The sequence below is a fragment of the Pseudophryne corroboree genome, chromosome 2 (genome assembly GCF_028390025.1).
Source record: "Pseudophryne corroboree isolate aPseCor3 chromosome 2, aPseCor3.hap2, whole genome shotgun sequence".
NCBI classification, from domain to species: domain Eukaryota; kingdom Metazoa; phylum Chordata; class Amphibia; order Anura; family Myobatrachidae; genus Pseudophryne; species Pseudophryne corroboree.
Window position 1 is genome coordinate 995,079,581 of NC_086445.1, and position 14,780 is coordinate 995,094,360.

The 14,780-nt window shown below is 44.9% G+C and overlaps 1 protein-coding gene across 6 annotated transcripts in view; it reads right to left on the reverse strand.

Annotated features, from left to right (window-relative positions):
* Nucleotides 1–8,210: 8,210 nt before the first annotated feature.
* The window catches only part of DNAJC28 (DnaJ heat shock protein family (Hsp40) member C28), a 43,232-nt gene continuing 36,662 nt past the window's right edge, over nt 8,211–14,780 (reverse strand). For 3 of the 6 annotated variants that reach the window (XM_063956475.1, XM_063956473.1, XM_063956474.1), the window contains one exon: nt 8,211–9,434. In XM_063956475.1, the coding sequence (XP_063812545.1) occupies nt 8,234–9,391 (1,158 nt within the window). In that variant the 5' untranslated portion in view covers nt 9,392–9,434 and the 3' untranslated portion in view covers nt 8,211–8,233. Of the gene's footprint in view, nt 9,435–11,125; nt 11,176–11,577; nt 11,655–11,892; nt 12,051–14,780 lie in introns of those variants that run through there. The other 3 variants (XM_063956472.1, XM_063956477.1, XM_063956476.1) reach the window with 3 other exon arrangements.

The following is a 14,780-nucleotide window of genomic DNA, read 5'->3' on the forward strand; positions in this document are numbered from 1 at the left end:
GAGGTCCCGTGATAAGGAACAGACGGTAGAGGAAGTGGTATCACTGGAGTGTCTGTTCCAGGAGGACCGAGGCGGCACCTGAGCATTGAAGATCACAAGATCAAAAGCAGTTGTCGATTCCCTGTTCCCTTTTATTGTTTTTCCCCACTTCCCATCCCCTCTCCCTCAATTATTTTTTCCCCCCCCTTCTCATTCTTCTCCGTTTCCTCCTATAAGATGGACTTGCCCAAAGAGACTGTGATCCGGATTTTCCTGTTGACCATGATGTTGACCAGAGCAGTCTGTTCCGGCGAAAGTACCATGGAGGTCGAGAGAGGTTCTGGAATGGGTTCTGATGACAAAGATGGAGGCGTAGTTTTCCAAGAACAACTTAACCAACAAGTAAAGGCGAGTATCAGAAAACGATCCAATAGCATTGACAATAGAAGGAATTGTGAAGGATTGTTAGCTGAAGAAAACTGTATCTGTAGGCTTTGTGACAATGTAGTTGAGGATGGGTGCATTAAGAAATGCCAATCCAGTTTTAATATCCACATGGACCGGCATCCATTGAGTGACTATCACTCCTTAGTGGGTAGTGTGTTAAATCAAACAGATTGGGGTATATTTACTAAGCTCCCGATTTTGACCGAGATGCCGTTTTTTCTTCAAAGTGTCATCTCGGTTAATCTCGGTAATTTACTAAACACTAATCACGGCAGTGATGAGGGCATTCGTAATTTTTTGCAAGTTCAGGTAAAAAATTACGAATGAATACACCATCGGTCAAAACGCGGCTGTTTAAGTATGAATCTCGGTCATTTACTAAGAAGTGCAAAGCCAAAAAAGAACAAACACTGCCGTGAAAAATTACAACTCGTAAAAAAGTGCTAAAAAAAAACAGACCTTTTTTTTTTATTCGTGATTGGATAGGCATGCACGGATCCATGAGATCCGTGCATGTATAATCAGTGGGAAGGGGTGGGAAAGTGCTTATTTTTTCAAAAAAAATTGCGTGGGGTCCCCCCTCCTAAGCATAACCAGCCTCGGGCTCTTTGAGCCGATCCTGGTTGCAGAAATATGGTGAAAAAAATGACAGGGGTTCCCCCATATTTAAGCAACCAGCATCGGGCTCTGCGCCTGGTCCTGGTCCCAAAAATACGGGGGACAAAAAGAGTAGGGGTCCCCCGTATTTTTAAAACCAGCACCGGGCTCCACTAGCTGGACAGATAATGCCACAGCCGGGGGTCACTTTTATACAGCGCCCTGCGGCCGTGGCATCAAAAATCCAACTAGTCACCCCTGGCCGGGGTACCCTGGGGGAGTGGGAACCCCTTCAATCAAGGGGTCCCCCCCCCCCCAGCCACCCAAGGGCCAGGGGTGAAGCCCGAGGCTGTCCCCCCCCCATCCAATGGGCTGCGGATGGGAGGGCTGATAGCCTTTGTTGTAAAATAAAAGATATTGTTTTTAGTAGCAGTACTACAAGTCCCAGCAAGCCTCCCCCGCATGCTGGTACTTGGAGAACCACAAGTACCAGCATGCGGCGGAAAAACGGGCCCGCTGGTACCTGTAGTACTACCACTAAAAAAATACCCAAAAAAACACAAGACACACACACCGTGAAAGTATAATTTTATTACATACATACACACATACATACATACTTACCTTATGTTCCCACGCAGGTCGGTCCTCTTCTCCAGTAGAATCCAAGGGGTACCTGTTGAATAAATTCTACTCACGAGATCCAGGGGTCCAGGCTCCTCGGCAAATCCAGGGATAATCCACGTACTTGAATAAAACAAAAAAACGGTTGCCCGACCACGAACTGAAAGGTGACCCATGTTTGCACATGGGTCACCTTCCCACGAATGCCAGAAACCCACTTTGCCTTCTGGCTAAGTGGGTTTCTTCAGCCAATCAGGGAGTGCCACGTTGTAGCACCCTCCTGATCGGCTGTGTGCTCTTGTCCTCACTGACAGGCAGCACACGGCAGTGTTACAATGTAGCGCCTATGCGCTACATTGTAACCAATGGTGGGAACTTTCTGCCCTGCGGTTGACCTAAAGTGACGTCACCGCTGAGCAGAAAGTTCCCACCATTGGTTACAATGTAGCGCATAGGCGCAACATTGTAACACTGCCGCGTGCTGCCTGTCAGTGAGGACAGCAGCACACAGCTGATCAGGAGAGTGCTACAACGTGGCACTCCCTGATTGGCTGAAGAAACCCACTTAGCCAGAAGGCAAAGTGGGTTTCTGGCATTCGTGGGAAGGTGACCCATGTGCAAACATGGGTCACCTTTCAGTTCGTGGTCGGGCAACCGTTTTTTTTGTTTTATTCAAGTACGTGGATTATCCCTGGATTTGCCGAGGAGCCTGGACCCCTGGATCTCGTGAGTAGAATTTATTCAACAGGTACCCCTTGGATTCTACTGGAGAAGAGGACCGACCTGCGTGGGAACATAAGGTAAGTATGTATGTATGTGTGTATGTATGTAATAAAATTATACTTTCACGGTGTGTGTGTCTTGTGTTTTTTTGGGTATTTTTTTAGTGGTAGTACTACAGGTACCAGCGGGCCCGTTTTTCCGCCGCATGCTGGTACTTGTGGTTCTCCAAGTACCAGCATGCGGGGGAGGCTTGCTGGGACTTGTAGTACTGCTACTAAAAACAATATCTTTTATTTTACAACAAAGGCTATCAGCCCCCCCATCCGCAGCCCATTGGATGGGGGGGGACAGCCTCGGGCTTCACCCCTGGCCCTTGGGTGGCTGGGGGGGGGGGACCCCTTGATTGAAGGGGTCCCCACTCCCCCATGGTACCCCGGCCAGGGGTGACTAGTTGGATTTTTGATGCCACGGCCGCAGGGCACTATATAAAAGTGACCCCCGGCTGTGGCATTATCTGTCCAGCTAGTGGAGCCCGGTGCTGGTTTTAAAAATACGGGGGACCCCTACTCTTTTTGTCCCCCGTATTTTTGGGACCAGGACCAGGCGCAGAGCCCGATGCTGGTTGCTTAAATATGGGGGAACCCCTGTCATTTTTTTCCCATATTTCTGCAACCAGGATCGGCTCAAAGAGCCCGAGGCTGGTTATGCTTAGGAGGGGGGACCCCACGCATTTTTTGGGGGGATTTTACATTGTTTAATTAAAAATAAAAAATAAAAAGAACCCCAGCACGGATCACACAGATCCGGCCGAGATTGATTGTAAAAAAAAACGGCAGTGTTTTGCTAATCACTGCCGTAAAATTAGGAAAAAAAAAACGAATGACATCGACATCGGAAGAAAAGAAAAACACGAATACGACAGCTTAGTAAATCCATCGTAATAAATTCAAAAAGTTGCAGTTTTACACTCTCGATGTCATTCGTGATTGAACTTTGACCTATTTTCGGAAATTACGAATCTTAGTAAATATACCCCATTGTTGGGTATGCTCTCAAGTACCTCAAGGCCATAGCAAATCAGGACTAGTACCATTTCCTTTAACGGTAGGGGAGGTACTTGAGCTAAAGGGTGGGAGACCGGTGGACAGGAGGTTTAATATCTCCAGTCCTCCTAGTTTGAAGCTCCACCAATATCATGTGGATAGATCCCTAATATGTTTTAACATTACCAATCCCCGAAAGCCGGGAAGTTGGGAAGTGTCATGGAGCAACCAAACCATGACCTTTTCATATAGGGCAGATAGAATGCCTACAGATACAGAGCTTATACGCCACATAACCAGTAGAGAAAAATCTTTCCGATATAGGTATACCCTAGGAAGTAGGATTACGAGAGTTGGAGAGGTATCACCAGGATACTGTGCACATATCGTACAAACTGATACGTGTACTAGACAGATGGGAGAATTAGGGGTAGGAGATTTCACATGGAGGATGTGTAATATGGTTATGTCCTACTCCGTCCCATATGTTCTCCCCGATGATGCATATTTCATATGCGGGAGGAAGGCGTATAAGTGGCTTGCCCCAAACTCTGAAGGATTGTGTTATATTGGAAAAGTACTGCCTGAAGTAATGACTGTATCACATGCCAAAATGAAAGGTATACACCGTGTTGCCCAAGCTCCTCATACTCATACTCATTACGAGCACGTAGTTAAACGGCACCTGATAGAAAGAACAGAGCATCCGGCCTCTGACATGATCCATGAATCCACCGGGATTCAGTTTCTAATCGCGTTAGATTTCACTCGCACCGCCAGAGGAGTGTTGAATTATAAATACATATCTGCGCTTGCAAATTTGTTAGACAATATCACCGAAATGTATAATGACACTTTTAGGTATACTGGAAGGGAACTTCAAGCTTATAAAACAGAACTGGTACAGCATAGAATGGTTCTTAATTATCTCACGGCAGTGACAGGCGGATATTGCGTCACACTGGCAACGCAGTACGGCGTGAAATGCTGCACATATATAACGAATAGTACCGAGGACCCGGTCGAGGTCATAGACCAAAAGATGGACGATATTCTCCAACTGAAGTGGGAATTTCGCAGGAGACACAATCTCACTCTTGCTGCTGTAGGTAATGAGCTGACTGGTTGGGTGTCATGGTTGAACCCGCGAAATTGGTTCTCTGGTTTAGGAGAATGGGCTCAAGGAGTCATAATGGATGTTGGGAAGTTTCTCCTATGTATCTTAGGTGTTGTCATATCCATTGGCTTGATATTTAGATGCGGTCAGGCTTTAATGAAGTGCAAACGTAGTACCAGGGAAATGAGTCTAAGGAGTGAGGAAATTGTAATTCCAATGGATTTGATTTATGACCCAACGGTAGAAACAATGATGTGATGAAAATGCGATTATACGGTCCGTTTCTTTCACCTGTTTTTCCGTTTTCTCCAAGGTAAAAAGACCCACTTGGACGAGGAATTTGATGATCCAGTATACAGACAACTGATGGATTAAAGAAGAAGTTTTGACAACCTTATACACAGATATTTGATGAACTATGCCTTAGACCCCCAGTTTCCCTAGAAATTTTAAAATTACGCTAGCCCAACACTTTTGTAAGTCTATGGACATTGACAAAGCTTTTGCTCGCACCTTTTGGGCAAAAGCACAAAGAAGACTGCATTCAACAGACACCGAACAAGACTTCAACCGACAAATGTTCATTTACCTGACATAGAATACCACTGCATTTACCATAAGTGTTCTTTTTCTTCATCTCTACAACCTTCAGGTAATGACACACATAGTCGATAGGGAATACAGGCACAGATATCAGCAATCACATATTCCCCCATTCATGTATCATCAACTAAAATGTGCTCCCCCATTTTGTTGCAACCAAAATCCGAAAAGAGCTCGGTAAAGTTTGACAGCCCATCCACAGACCCGTACCGCGGGATAAGAAGGAATTCCAATGTATACTTCGCAATACCTCGAAGCTTGATTTACAACACGTACGGCACGATGATACATGACCCCCCAAACATGGATTCATACACACATGCTTCTACTATCTCACTAGGTCATACCCTCTTCACACCTTCTCCTCTCTCCCCCCTTACCCAACCATGGAAATGTATTAACCCCTGACATATATTTTTCTCGTTTTGAAATGTTTTAGGAAGTGGCAGTTATTGTTGACTGCCAAAGGGTGGACTGTCAAAGTCAGAAAAATATCACTATGCACACTGCCATATTTGCACCTCATACATGTCCGCTCTGCGCATGCGTACACTCTCCCGTGCGTGCGCATATACGCAGTCACGTGCACCCGCAGGCGCACGATATGCGGATTTACGGTAGAGTTTATGTGTTCGTAGCAAGCGACTCAATCGTTACATATTTTCACTTTATAATGTATTTTATAGATCATGGTCCCTTTGATAGATTCTGAAAGTTTAGTTAATGTAGCATGTTCATGGACGGAGAGATCCCTCTTTGTTTGATACGAAGGGTCAGACATGGGTCATACAGTGGTGTTTAGTATCCATCGGAAGAGTATTTAATTAGCAATATTCCGGTGTTGGTTTGAAGCGAATTAATCGCTCGTGCGAATAGTTATGGACATAAGAAGTTTATGTCCATTTACTATTATTTGCACTTACTTATCCATGCGGCGGGAAACCTCGTTTCCCACCCACCTGAGCAGTTGGAAATGGTCTCAGCCCACCTGTATGAATCAACCTATGACCTTTTGTTATAGTGCGAGGACGAATTCCTGTGTCCAATGAACAATGAGATTGTAGGGACCATTGAATTGTATTGTGTGTGGGGCATAAATAGACAAGCCGATCACATCCAGCTCACTCTTCAACGGTTCTCATTGCTGATAATCGGGAGCTGGATGTCCAGAGGCGCATGCGATCGTTCCCCTTTGTGCGTAAGTTTTCTCCGCAATCATATTGTTTTTCTTGTTATTGTGAGCCATATCTCTCTCTCTCTCTCTTCTCCTCTTTCTCTCGTATTCTCTTAAACGTAATAGTATTGTATTGTATTTCCTGTGTAGTTATCTGGTTAGTTAGTCTATGTTATATTGTAGTGTATGACTTGTACTGTATTATTCTTTTTGCAAGTATAACATATTCATAAGGCGTTAGACCCTAAGCCCGGTAGTTGTGTATTTATTATAGTGTTAAGTATTCTCAGAGCGTCGGTGACGCTCGAACAGCTTTTAAGTTAATAAGGTTACACCGTGTTGCATCTACACCCTATCTCTACACTAAGGTTTTACTGCATATTACATTGTTTATGGTTTAGATATAAAGGTTTAACATTGTGAGCGTCTGCGCCGCTGGTGATCTCCTCGTGGTCCCAAGCGTCCGCTACGCTATAGCGAACCATTACGTTAGTCAGCAGCCAATAGCGTGCCTGCCTGTGATCACTTGGCCGTGAGCGAACGTGACGCTTGAGCGTCTCGACCACGGCTAAGCGATTGTTACGCAACGTGCGTACCCTTACGGTACTCCATACGTCAATAGCGTACAGTGTTCTTAGGCCTCTTAAAGCGTTTTAAATAAGATAAATATTTAGCTTTATCACCTGTCACAGGTATGTGTGACCACACTAATCCCTGACACCACCACTAGTGCCCCTGCTGCCCGAATGTCTCAGCCTTCTTCCTGCCCATGGGTGGCTGTTGCTGAACATGGTCTCAGTGCCCCTGCTGCCTGGCCATCTCAGCCTCCTGACTGCGGATAGCTGCTGCTGCATACGGTTTCCAGGCTTAACCGGGGGCCTGGTCAATGACTGAAACAGAATTAGCTCCTGTACAAAGTAGGAAGAGGCAGGGAGCTGCGGTGGTGGCGGAGGCAAGTAAGCGCAGCCGCGGGATCCTCCTCTGGGATGAGAAGAGCTTGGCTCCACCACCGCTCCCCTCCTCTTCCTACTGTGTAGGAGGTATAAAGTACTCTCTGCCATACTGGGAGCTCACGCTGGCACAACATGATTAGTGGGCATCACTTTGCCTCTTAGAATCTACAACTGCCCCAAAACAGAGAACATCACTCATGTACAGGAGGGAAGGGTGTCATTGGGTGTCCTTCATCTGGCTATCATGTCCTGGCACCATACGGGTTAACCCCCTCCCTGTTTCTAATAGTTGACTTTTGGTTATCAGGACTTTGATGTCCATCTGGGCCATGAGGGAATTATGTGCTACACCTTAGCGGTTGACACCCCCTTTGTCTCTTTTTCTAGTACTTTTATATACAGTATGAAGAGTAGGGTGTTCTTCATTTGCGTGTCATGTGCAGGCACCTTAGGGTATAACTTAGGGTTTTACAGGAAACTGCAGGTACCTTACGGTGTAACTGCACCTGCACTTTCCTATAATCGTCTGCTTCGCTATGATGATCAACAAGCCGCAGGGGTAAACGCTCAGGGCTGCAGGCGCAGAGCTCAGGACCAGCTGCTTCTCCCATGGGCAGCTTTCACGAGTTAGTAACCCCAAGCATCTTTTTGTGTTAATCCCTGAAGGAAAAACTGCAAATATTGTTAACAAAGAAATTTTGTGATCAATGTGTACAATATAAAATAAACATCACCGTATTAGATGACACTACTGTTTGGGCCTCCTTGGTCTCCACACTGCCATACTTGGCTCCACCCCCTCTCTATAAACCCCCACAAATCCTGCGATCCTGAAGTTGTAATTAGGAGGAAATGCTAGTGAAAACAGGTTGCTTAATGAATTTCTTAGGATGGCCTGACCTCACGTCCAAAGCTTGCTCATTAATAGACCAAATAGATTGTTGTGCTTCAAAAACAAAAGACAGCATGTCCATTATTGCTTATCTTGTTTAATGAAATCCCTGAGCTTCTTCAGCTGCACTATCCAGCTTACTAATAACTCCCTAAGGTTGACCTGCTTATTGTCCCTGTGCTTATCATCTTCTGCCTTCTCTACGGACCGCATTTCATCTCTCAGGGAGAAATAGGCCTGCTCTGCTCGCAACAGCTCTTTGTCCGCATTAAAATGGACCATTTGTCTGTTCAGTAGGGGTACGACAAGGTTAAAATCATTGATTTTCTTGTTTAGCTTTGTTATGTCATCTTTGAAATGCTCACAAAGCTCCGTCCATTGGTTCTCCTTCGCATAGGTCATGGGGTCTCCTAGCTTCTTACGAGAGGCCACCAACTCGTTTCTCAGTTTATCTATAGTTTCTCGGATTTCCTTTTGCAAAACAATCCATTCGGGCAGATAACCGTTGTCTATCAATATCCTGTTGAGATTATGAGTCATGGGGTCAATATGTGGACAATATGAGAACTTGTCTAGAGGTTTTCCCTTGCCACGGAGGTTGTCAAAGTCTCCCTTTGCCATGGATTCCTGGATGAGGTCCTCTACCAAACGCTCGATGGCTTGAGTTATTTTCACCTTCTTGCTCTGCCTTACATTTCTTGCCAACATTGAGTTCTCGGCATACTGTCGCTCGAGCTTCTGCTTTTGGAAATCTAAAACTTGGTCAGAGGCCCTATCGACGCGGAACTGTATGTACTGTCTCTGCCTTTGGCTCGGCGTGCCATACCCAACTCCTTCATAGCTCAAGTAATGTCTGTGCTGTGGCATTTTATAGTTTGATGTCTTCTCATCTTCATCATCATCAAGTGGTTGTCTTTTTTTAGACTCTCGTTCCAAGTGTGTCAGCAATTCCCTGTAGGCTTCATCGATCTGCACAAACATGTTGGCGTCGGCAGTGGTGGAACCACTGTCCGGATGATATTTCTTTGCTAAAGTTCTATAGGAATCTCTGATCTCATCTACTGAGCAGTCCTCAGATACATTCATAAGTCTGTAGCAGTCCTTGATGTTCCTATTGTGCTTGAAGCTTGAATATGGGCAGAAGTCTGGGAACTGAAGCCACAGAGATTTGCTCAGGCTAAGTGGAAATTTAAGTGGAAAGCTTAAATTTTGAGCAAGTAAGATTCTTGTAGGTTTCATTTTGTTGGTGTTATTTTGGTGTGTGAATGAACAAAGATGTAATCTGTTTAAAAGAAAAAAAAGGAGAAAATGTAAAATAAAAAAATCACAGTAAAAATGCAAGAAACGAAAAGTTAGAATTGTAATAATATAATGGCTTTAAAAAATAAGACCACTGTGGCTTACTACCAATCAATTTGTATCAGTGGCATCCCAGAGGTACCGATTACCTCAGGAAGGTCATTGGATTCTAGTGAATTTTGACTCCATCTTTTCATCAATGGTTCCACCAACAAAATGGCAGCACTTTGCATCCCCAGAGCATAAATTGCCGCCATTTTGTGGGTGGAACCAATATCAATTTTCAGCAAGAAGATAGGGTGAATTCTATAGGTCTGGACAATAACTGGTCTCCATGACAACTGAGCAACATAACTCAACAACTGAATCATGTGACCCCAATGCATGTATTGGGATCTGCTGCAACTGGATCATGGTGTTTATAGCTTACAGGCTTATCTGTTAAAGAGCTACAGTCCAAAATTAGCCGGAAATCCTGGTGATACCATGACCAAGGTTTTGTAGCGGAAGTTGACTGAATTTAATAACACCATGCATGGGAATAATAGTTACATATCAGTACATATGAGCAAGGAGCAGAGTTTCACGTATTTATAAACAGTTATTTATATAGCACTAGCATAATCTGCAGCGCTTTACAATTTGGAACAGATTGTTATAAAACGAGGCTGGATCGTTGTGTTTAGGGCAGACTAGATGGCCAAGTGGTTCTTATCTGCCATCAAATTTTATGGTTCTATTAATGTACAAACAAAGGTAAGAGGGCCCTGCTTGCAAGCTTACAATCTAAAGGAATTTGGGTGCTGCAAGGGAATTGAGGGGGACCGCCCTAGGCTGTAAGAGTGAGATATGGGGACCACTGACTGGTGCAGTGTGCTATAAGTTGACCTTGGAGCAGATGTAATAAGCCTGAAAGAGTGGAAAGAGTGTGGAAAGAGTGGCGTGAGATAAAGTACAGGCCAATCAGATCCTAGCTGTCATTTTTTCAAACACAGCCTCTAACACGGTAGTTAGGAGTTGTTTGGCTGGTACTTTATCTCTGTCCACTTTATCACTCTCCAAGACCTAGGGGGCAATCCAATTAGGCACAATAAAACACTGGGTGTGAAAAACGTCCATTCTTCGCTCTTTTTCATGATGTTCCACCAAATAATTTTAGTAGGATCGCCTGTAAAAAAAAAATGTATTTTCTCATGAATACACACAGGTCCAGGGAAACCTGTGTATTTTCGCGGCTGCAGCCCCGTTTTCACATGAGAATGGAGCTGCTTTCTGGGATTTTGTTTCGCCTGCTTCAGGTAGGTGAACAAAATCCCTGATAAGGTGCGGCTCACGTTGGCCTATCGGGGCTAACTGGATAGTCCCTGGTGATATAATTATCCGTGGTAAATTGCCGCAGGTAATTGAATAAGCCCCATAATGTGTTACTGGAGGCCTAGGTTGGTGCTGTGGGCTTTCAAGGTGTCACATGCTGGAGAAGTTACAGGTGTCTCTCAATGTGATAAAATGCTGGTCACTTAAGCACTGCAGTATACAAGTTCGTGTGTCCATTATTAGTTATGAGGCTGTTTCCTCTCGATTAGCCATCTCCTAACTCCTCCGTACTTCCTAACTTGCACCAGCCTACCAGGCCTGCACATGAATATTGCTGTTTTTATCCAGAATATGGCATACCTCCCAACATGACCCTCTCCAGGAGGGACAGAATGTTTTGCTCCTGGACTTCCCTCTTAATGTATGATTGCCATCACCTGTGCTGAAACACCTTTCTTATCCATTAACTTGTTCAACACAGGTGCCGGCAATCATACATTAAGAAAAAAGTCCAGAAGCAGAGCATTGCGTCCCTCCTGGAGAGGGTCATGTTGGGAGGTATCAGACCCTCCAACATGACCCACCCCACTAGGTACAAAATGCTCTGTTCCTGGACTTCCCTCTTAATTTATGATTTCATCACCTGTGTTGAACTAGTTAAATGATAAGAAAGCTGTTTCTTCACAGGTGATGGCAATAATAAATTAAGAGGGAAGTCCAGGAACAGAGCATTTTGTACCTAGTTGGGCGGGTCATGTTGGAGGGTATGCGGTGACATGGAGTTGTACAGGGTATGTAAGACGCAGATATACCTTAACGAACTCCAATACAGCTGTTGCTAACAAAAGTGTTTTTTTCTCCTGTTAAACCTAAGAATAGCAAGAATTAACGCCACACTGATTTCATTCTGAAGCCTATTTAAACACTGGCTGGCTATGGCTAGCAGGTCTGGGAGCTCACTAATTACTATTGTACAACTCAGAACTGGAAGTAAAGGGTCACAGTGACACAGACAAAGCACACTATGCTAAACCCCACAACCCTGTATTTAAGTAGCAGAGCATGCATCTGATTATATACAGCTACAGTATGTGTGTGTGCCGTACAACAAACCTGCAATCACTTACCTTATGGTTACACAATTCAGCTGTGAGCCTGTCCACCAGCAGACATATCAGTTGTGCTGTGAGGGATTCTGGGAGTTGTAGTTCTGTATTACTGGCCACAGTGCCCCCTGCTGTTCACTGCGTAAAATCTTTTTTAGTTGACCCTGAACTTCCAGAATCTAAATTACGGTTGTCACAAAAATAAAATCGAGTATTTCCTTAAATAACTATTCATTTTTTATTGTTTATTTCTCATACGTCCTAGAGGATGCTGGGGTCCACTTCAGTACCATGGGGTATAGACGATTCCGCAGGAGCCATGGGCACTTTAAGACTTTTTCAGAGTGTGAACTGGCTCCTCCCGCTATGCCCTGGGCAGCATGAAACCTACTCTCACTGGCAAAAGGTAGCATACTTTGTGGTTACACTGTCCTACACCCCCTCCAGTATAAATATCTATTCTAAAGCTGAGGAAAAATGCGCCATTACAGGGGGCGGGGCTTCTTACTCAGGCAGCAAGCACACTGCTCAGCGCCATTTTCTCCCAGCAGCTGCAGGGCAAGAAACGCTGATCCTCCTCTCCACTTCTGAATCAAGTATCGGGGTGCAAAAAGGGGGGGGGGGGGAGTGTAATATTCGGTGCTAAAACCTATTACTAGTAATATAAAGCGCTTGAAGGTTTCTGTGTACAAAGCACGCGACATAGGGATTTTGTCTCTGTGTACAAAGTATGCAACACAGAGATTTTTTCTTTTGGCGCTGAGTTGTGAACTGGCAATTCCTTTCTGTGTCCTTCTGACAGACTTTACTGTGGGTCTGTCCCCATTTAAGCCCCGGAGTGTCTGTGTGTGTGTTTGTGCACGAGTGTGGCATGTCTGAGGCAGGGAGCTCTTCCCCTGAGGGAGCCATTTTAGGGACACAGAGTTGTAATGTGGTGGCGTTGCCGGCACACCACAAGCCTGAATGGGTGAAAGAATTATGTGATAGTGTGAATCATATCAGTAAGAAATTGGATAGGTCTGAGTCTCATGCAGAAAACTGGAGAAAATCTGTCGAAGATGTGATTTTTAATAGTTCTGCCTCTTCATCCACAGGGGACCCCTCTGTGTCACATATAAGGTCGTTTACACAAGTTGTACAAACTGATATTGACACGGACTCTGATTCCTGTGTCGACACTAGTGATTCCAGGGGAATAGATCCAAAGTTAGCAAAAAACATTCAATACATGATTGTTGCTATAAAGGAGGTATTAGAAGTTACGGAGGCCCCTCCTTTACCACAGGAGAAGGCTTACTTCTGTAAAGAAAAGAAAATTAGTGTAACTTTTCCTCCATCTCATGAGCTGAACAGTCTCTTTGAGGGAGTCTGGACAAATCCTGAAAAGAAATTTCAGATTCCCAAACGAATTCAGGTAGCTTGCCCTTTCCCTGCAGAGGACAGGAAAAGGTGGGAGTCACCCCCCGTTTTAGACAGTGCTCTGTCACGGTTAACAAAAAAGGTGATTCTCTCTGCGCCTGGGACGGCTTCACTTTAGGAGCCGGCAGACTGAAAGTTAGAGAATACATTGAAATCTATTTATGTGGCCAATGGGACACTACTCAGGCCTACCATTGCCTGTGCGTGGGTGAGTAGTGCTATTGAAAAATGGTCAGAAAACTTATCAACAGACATTGACACTATAGATAGAGACGAGATACTCCTAACGTTGGGTCATATAAAAGACGCTGCTGCGTACATGCTAGAAGCCATGAAAGATATTGGTCTCTTGAGATCAAGAGCCGCTACCATGGCAATCTCAGCAAGAAGGGCGTTGTGGATTCGCCAATGGAATGCTGATGCAGATTCCAAAAGGAATATGGAGGGCTCCCGCATAAAGGCAAGACCTTGTTTGGAGAGGGGCTGGATGCTTTAGTTTCTGCGGCTACCGCAGGTAAGTCGACATTCTTGCCTAATGCTCCTGCACCAGCGAAAAAGACACATCACTCTCAGATGCAGTCCTTTCGGCCCAATAAATACAAAAAGGGTAAAGGTTCACCTTTCTTTGCGGGTAAAGGAAGGGGAAAAGGAAAAAAAAAGTCCACAGCGATCACAGGAGCAGAAATCAACCTCTGCTTCTGCCAAATCTTCAGCATGACGCTGGGGCTCCCTTGCAGGAGTTCGCTCAGGTGGGGGCACGTCTGAAACTCTTCAGTCAGATTTGGGTTCAATCTGGCCTGGACCTGTGGGTCTTACAAATAGTGTCCCACGGGTACAAACTGGAGTTTCAAGACATCCCCCCATGCCGATTTTTCAAATCAGCCTTGCCAGCTTCTATCACAGACAGGGAAGTGGTGACAGCAGCAGTACAAAAATTGTGTCAGGACCAAGTCATTGTCCTGGTTCCCTTGTTACAACAAGGAGAAGGGTTTTATTCAAGCCTCTTCGTAGTTCCGAAGCCGGATGGCTTGGTGAGACTGATTCTAAACCTGAAGACACTGAATCTCTACCTGCAAAGGTTCAAGTTCAAGATGGAATCTCTGAGGGCAGTAATTTCCAGTCTGGAGGAAGGGGACTACATGGTGTCAGTGGACATAAAAGATGCCTACTTACATGTTCCCATTTATCCTCCACATCAAGCTTATCTGAGATTCGCAGTACAGGATTGTCATTACCAATTTCAGACATTGCCGTTCAGACTCTCCACGGCACCGAGGGTGTTCACCAAGGTGATGACGTAGATGATGGTCCTCCTTCGACAGCAAGGAGTCAATATAATTCCTCACCTGGACAATCTCCTGATAAAATCGGGGTCCAGGGAAAGGTTGGTGCAGAACATTGCACTCTCCCTGACAGTACTTCAACAACACGGTTGGATCATACATTTTCCATAGTCACAGTTGGAACCAACGACAAGATTGTCTTTTCTG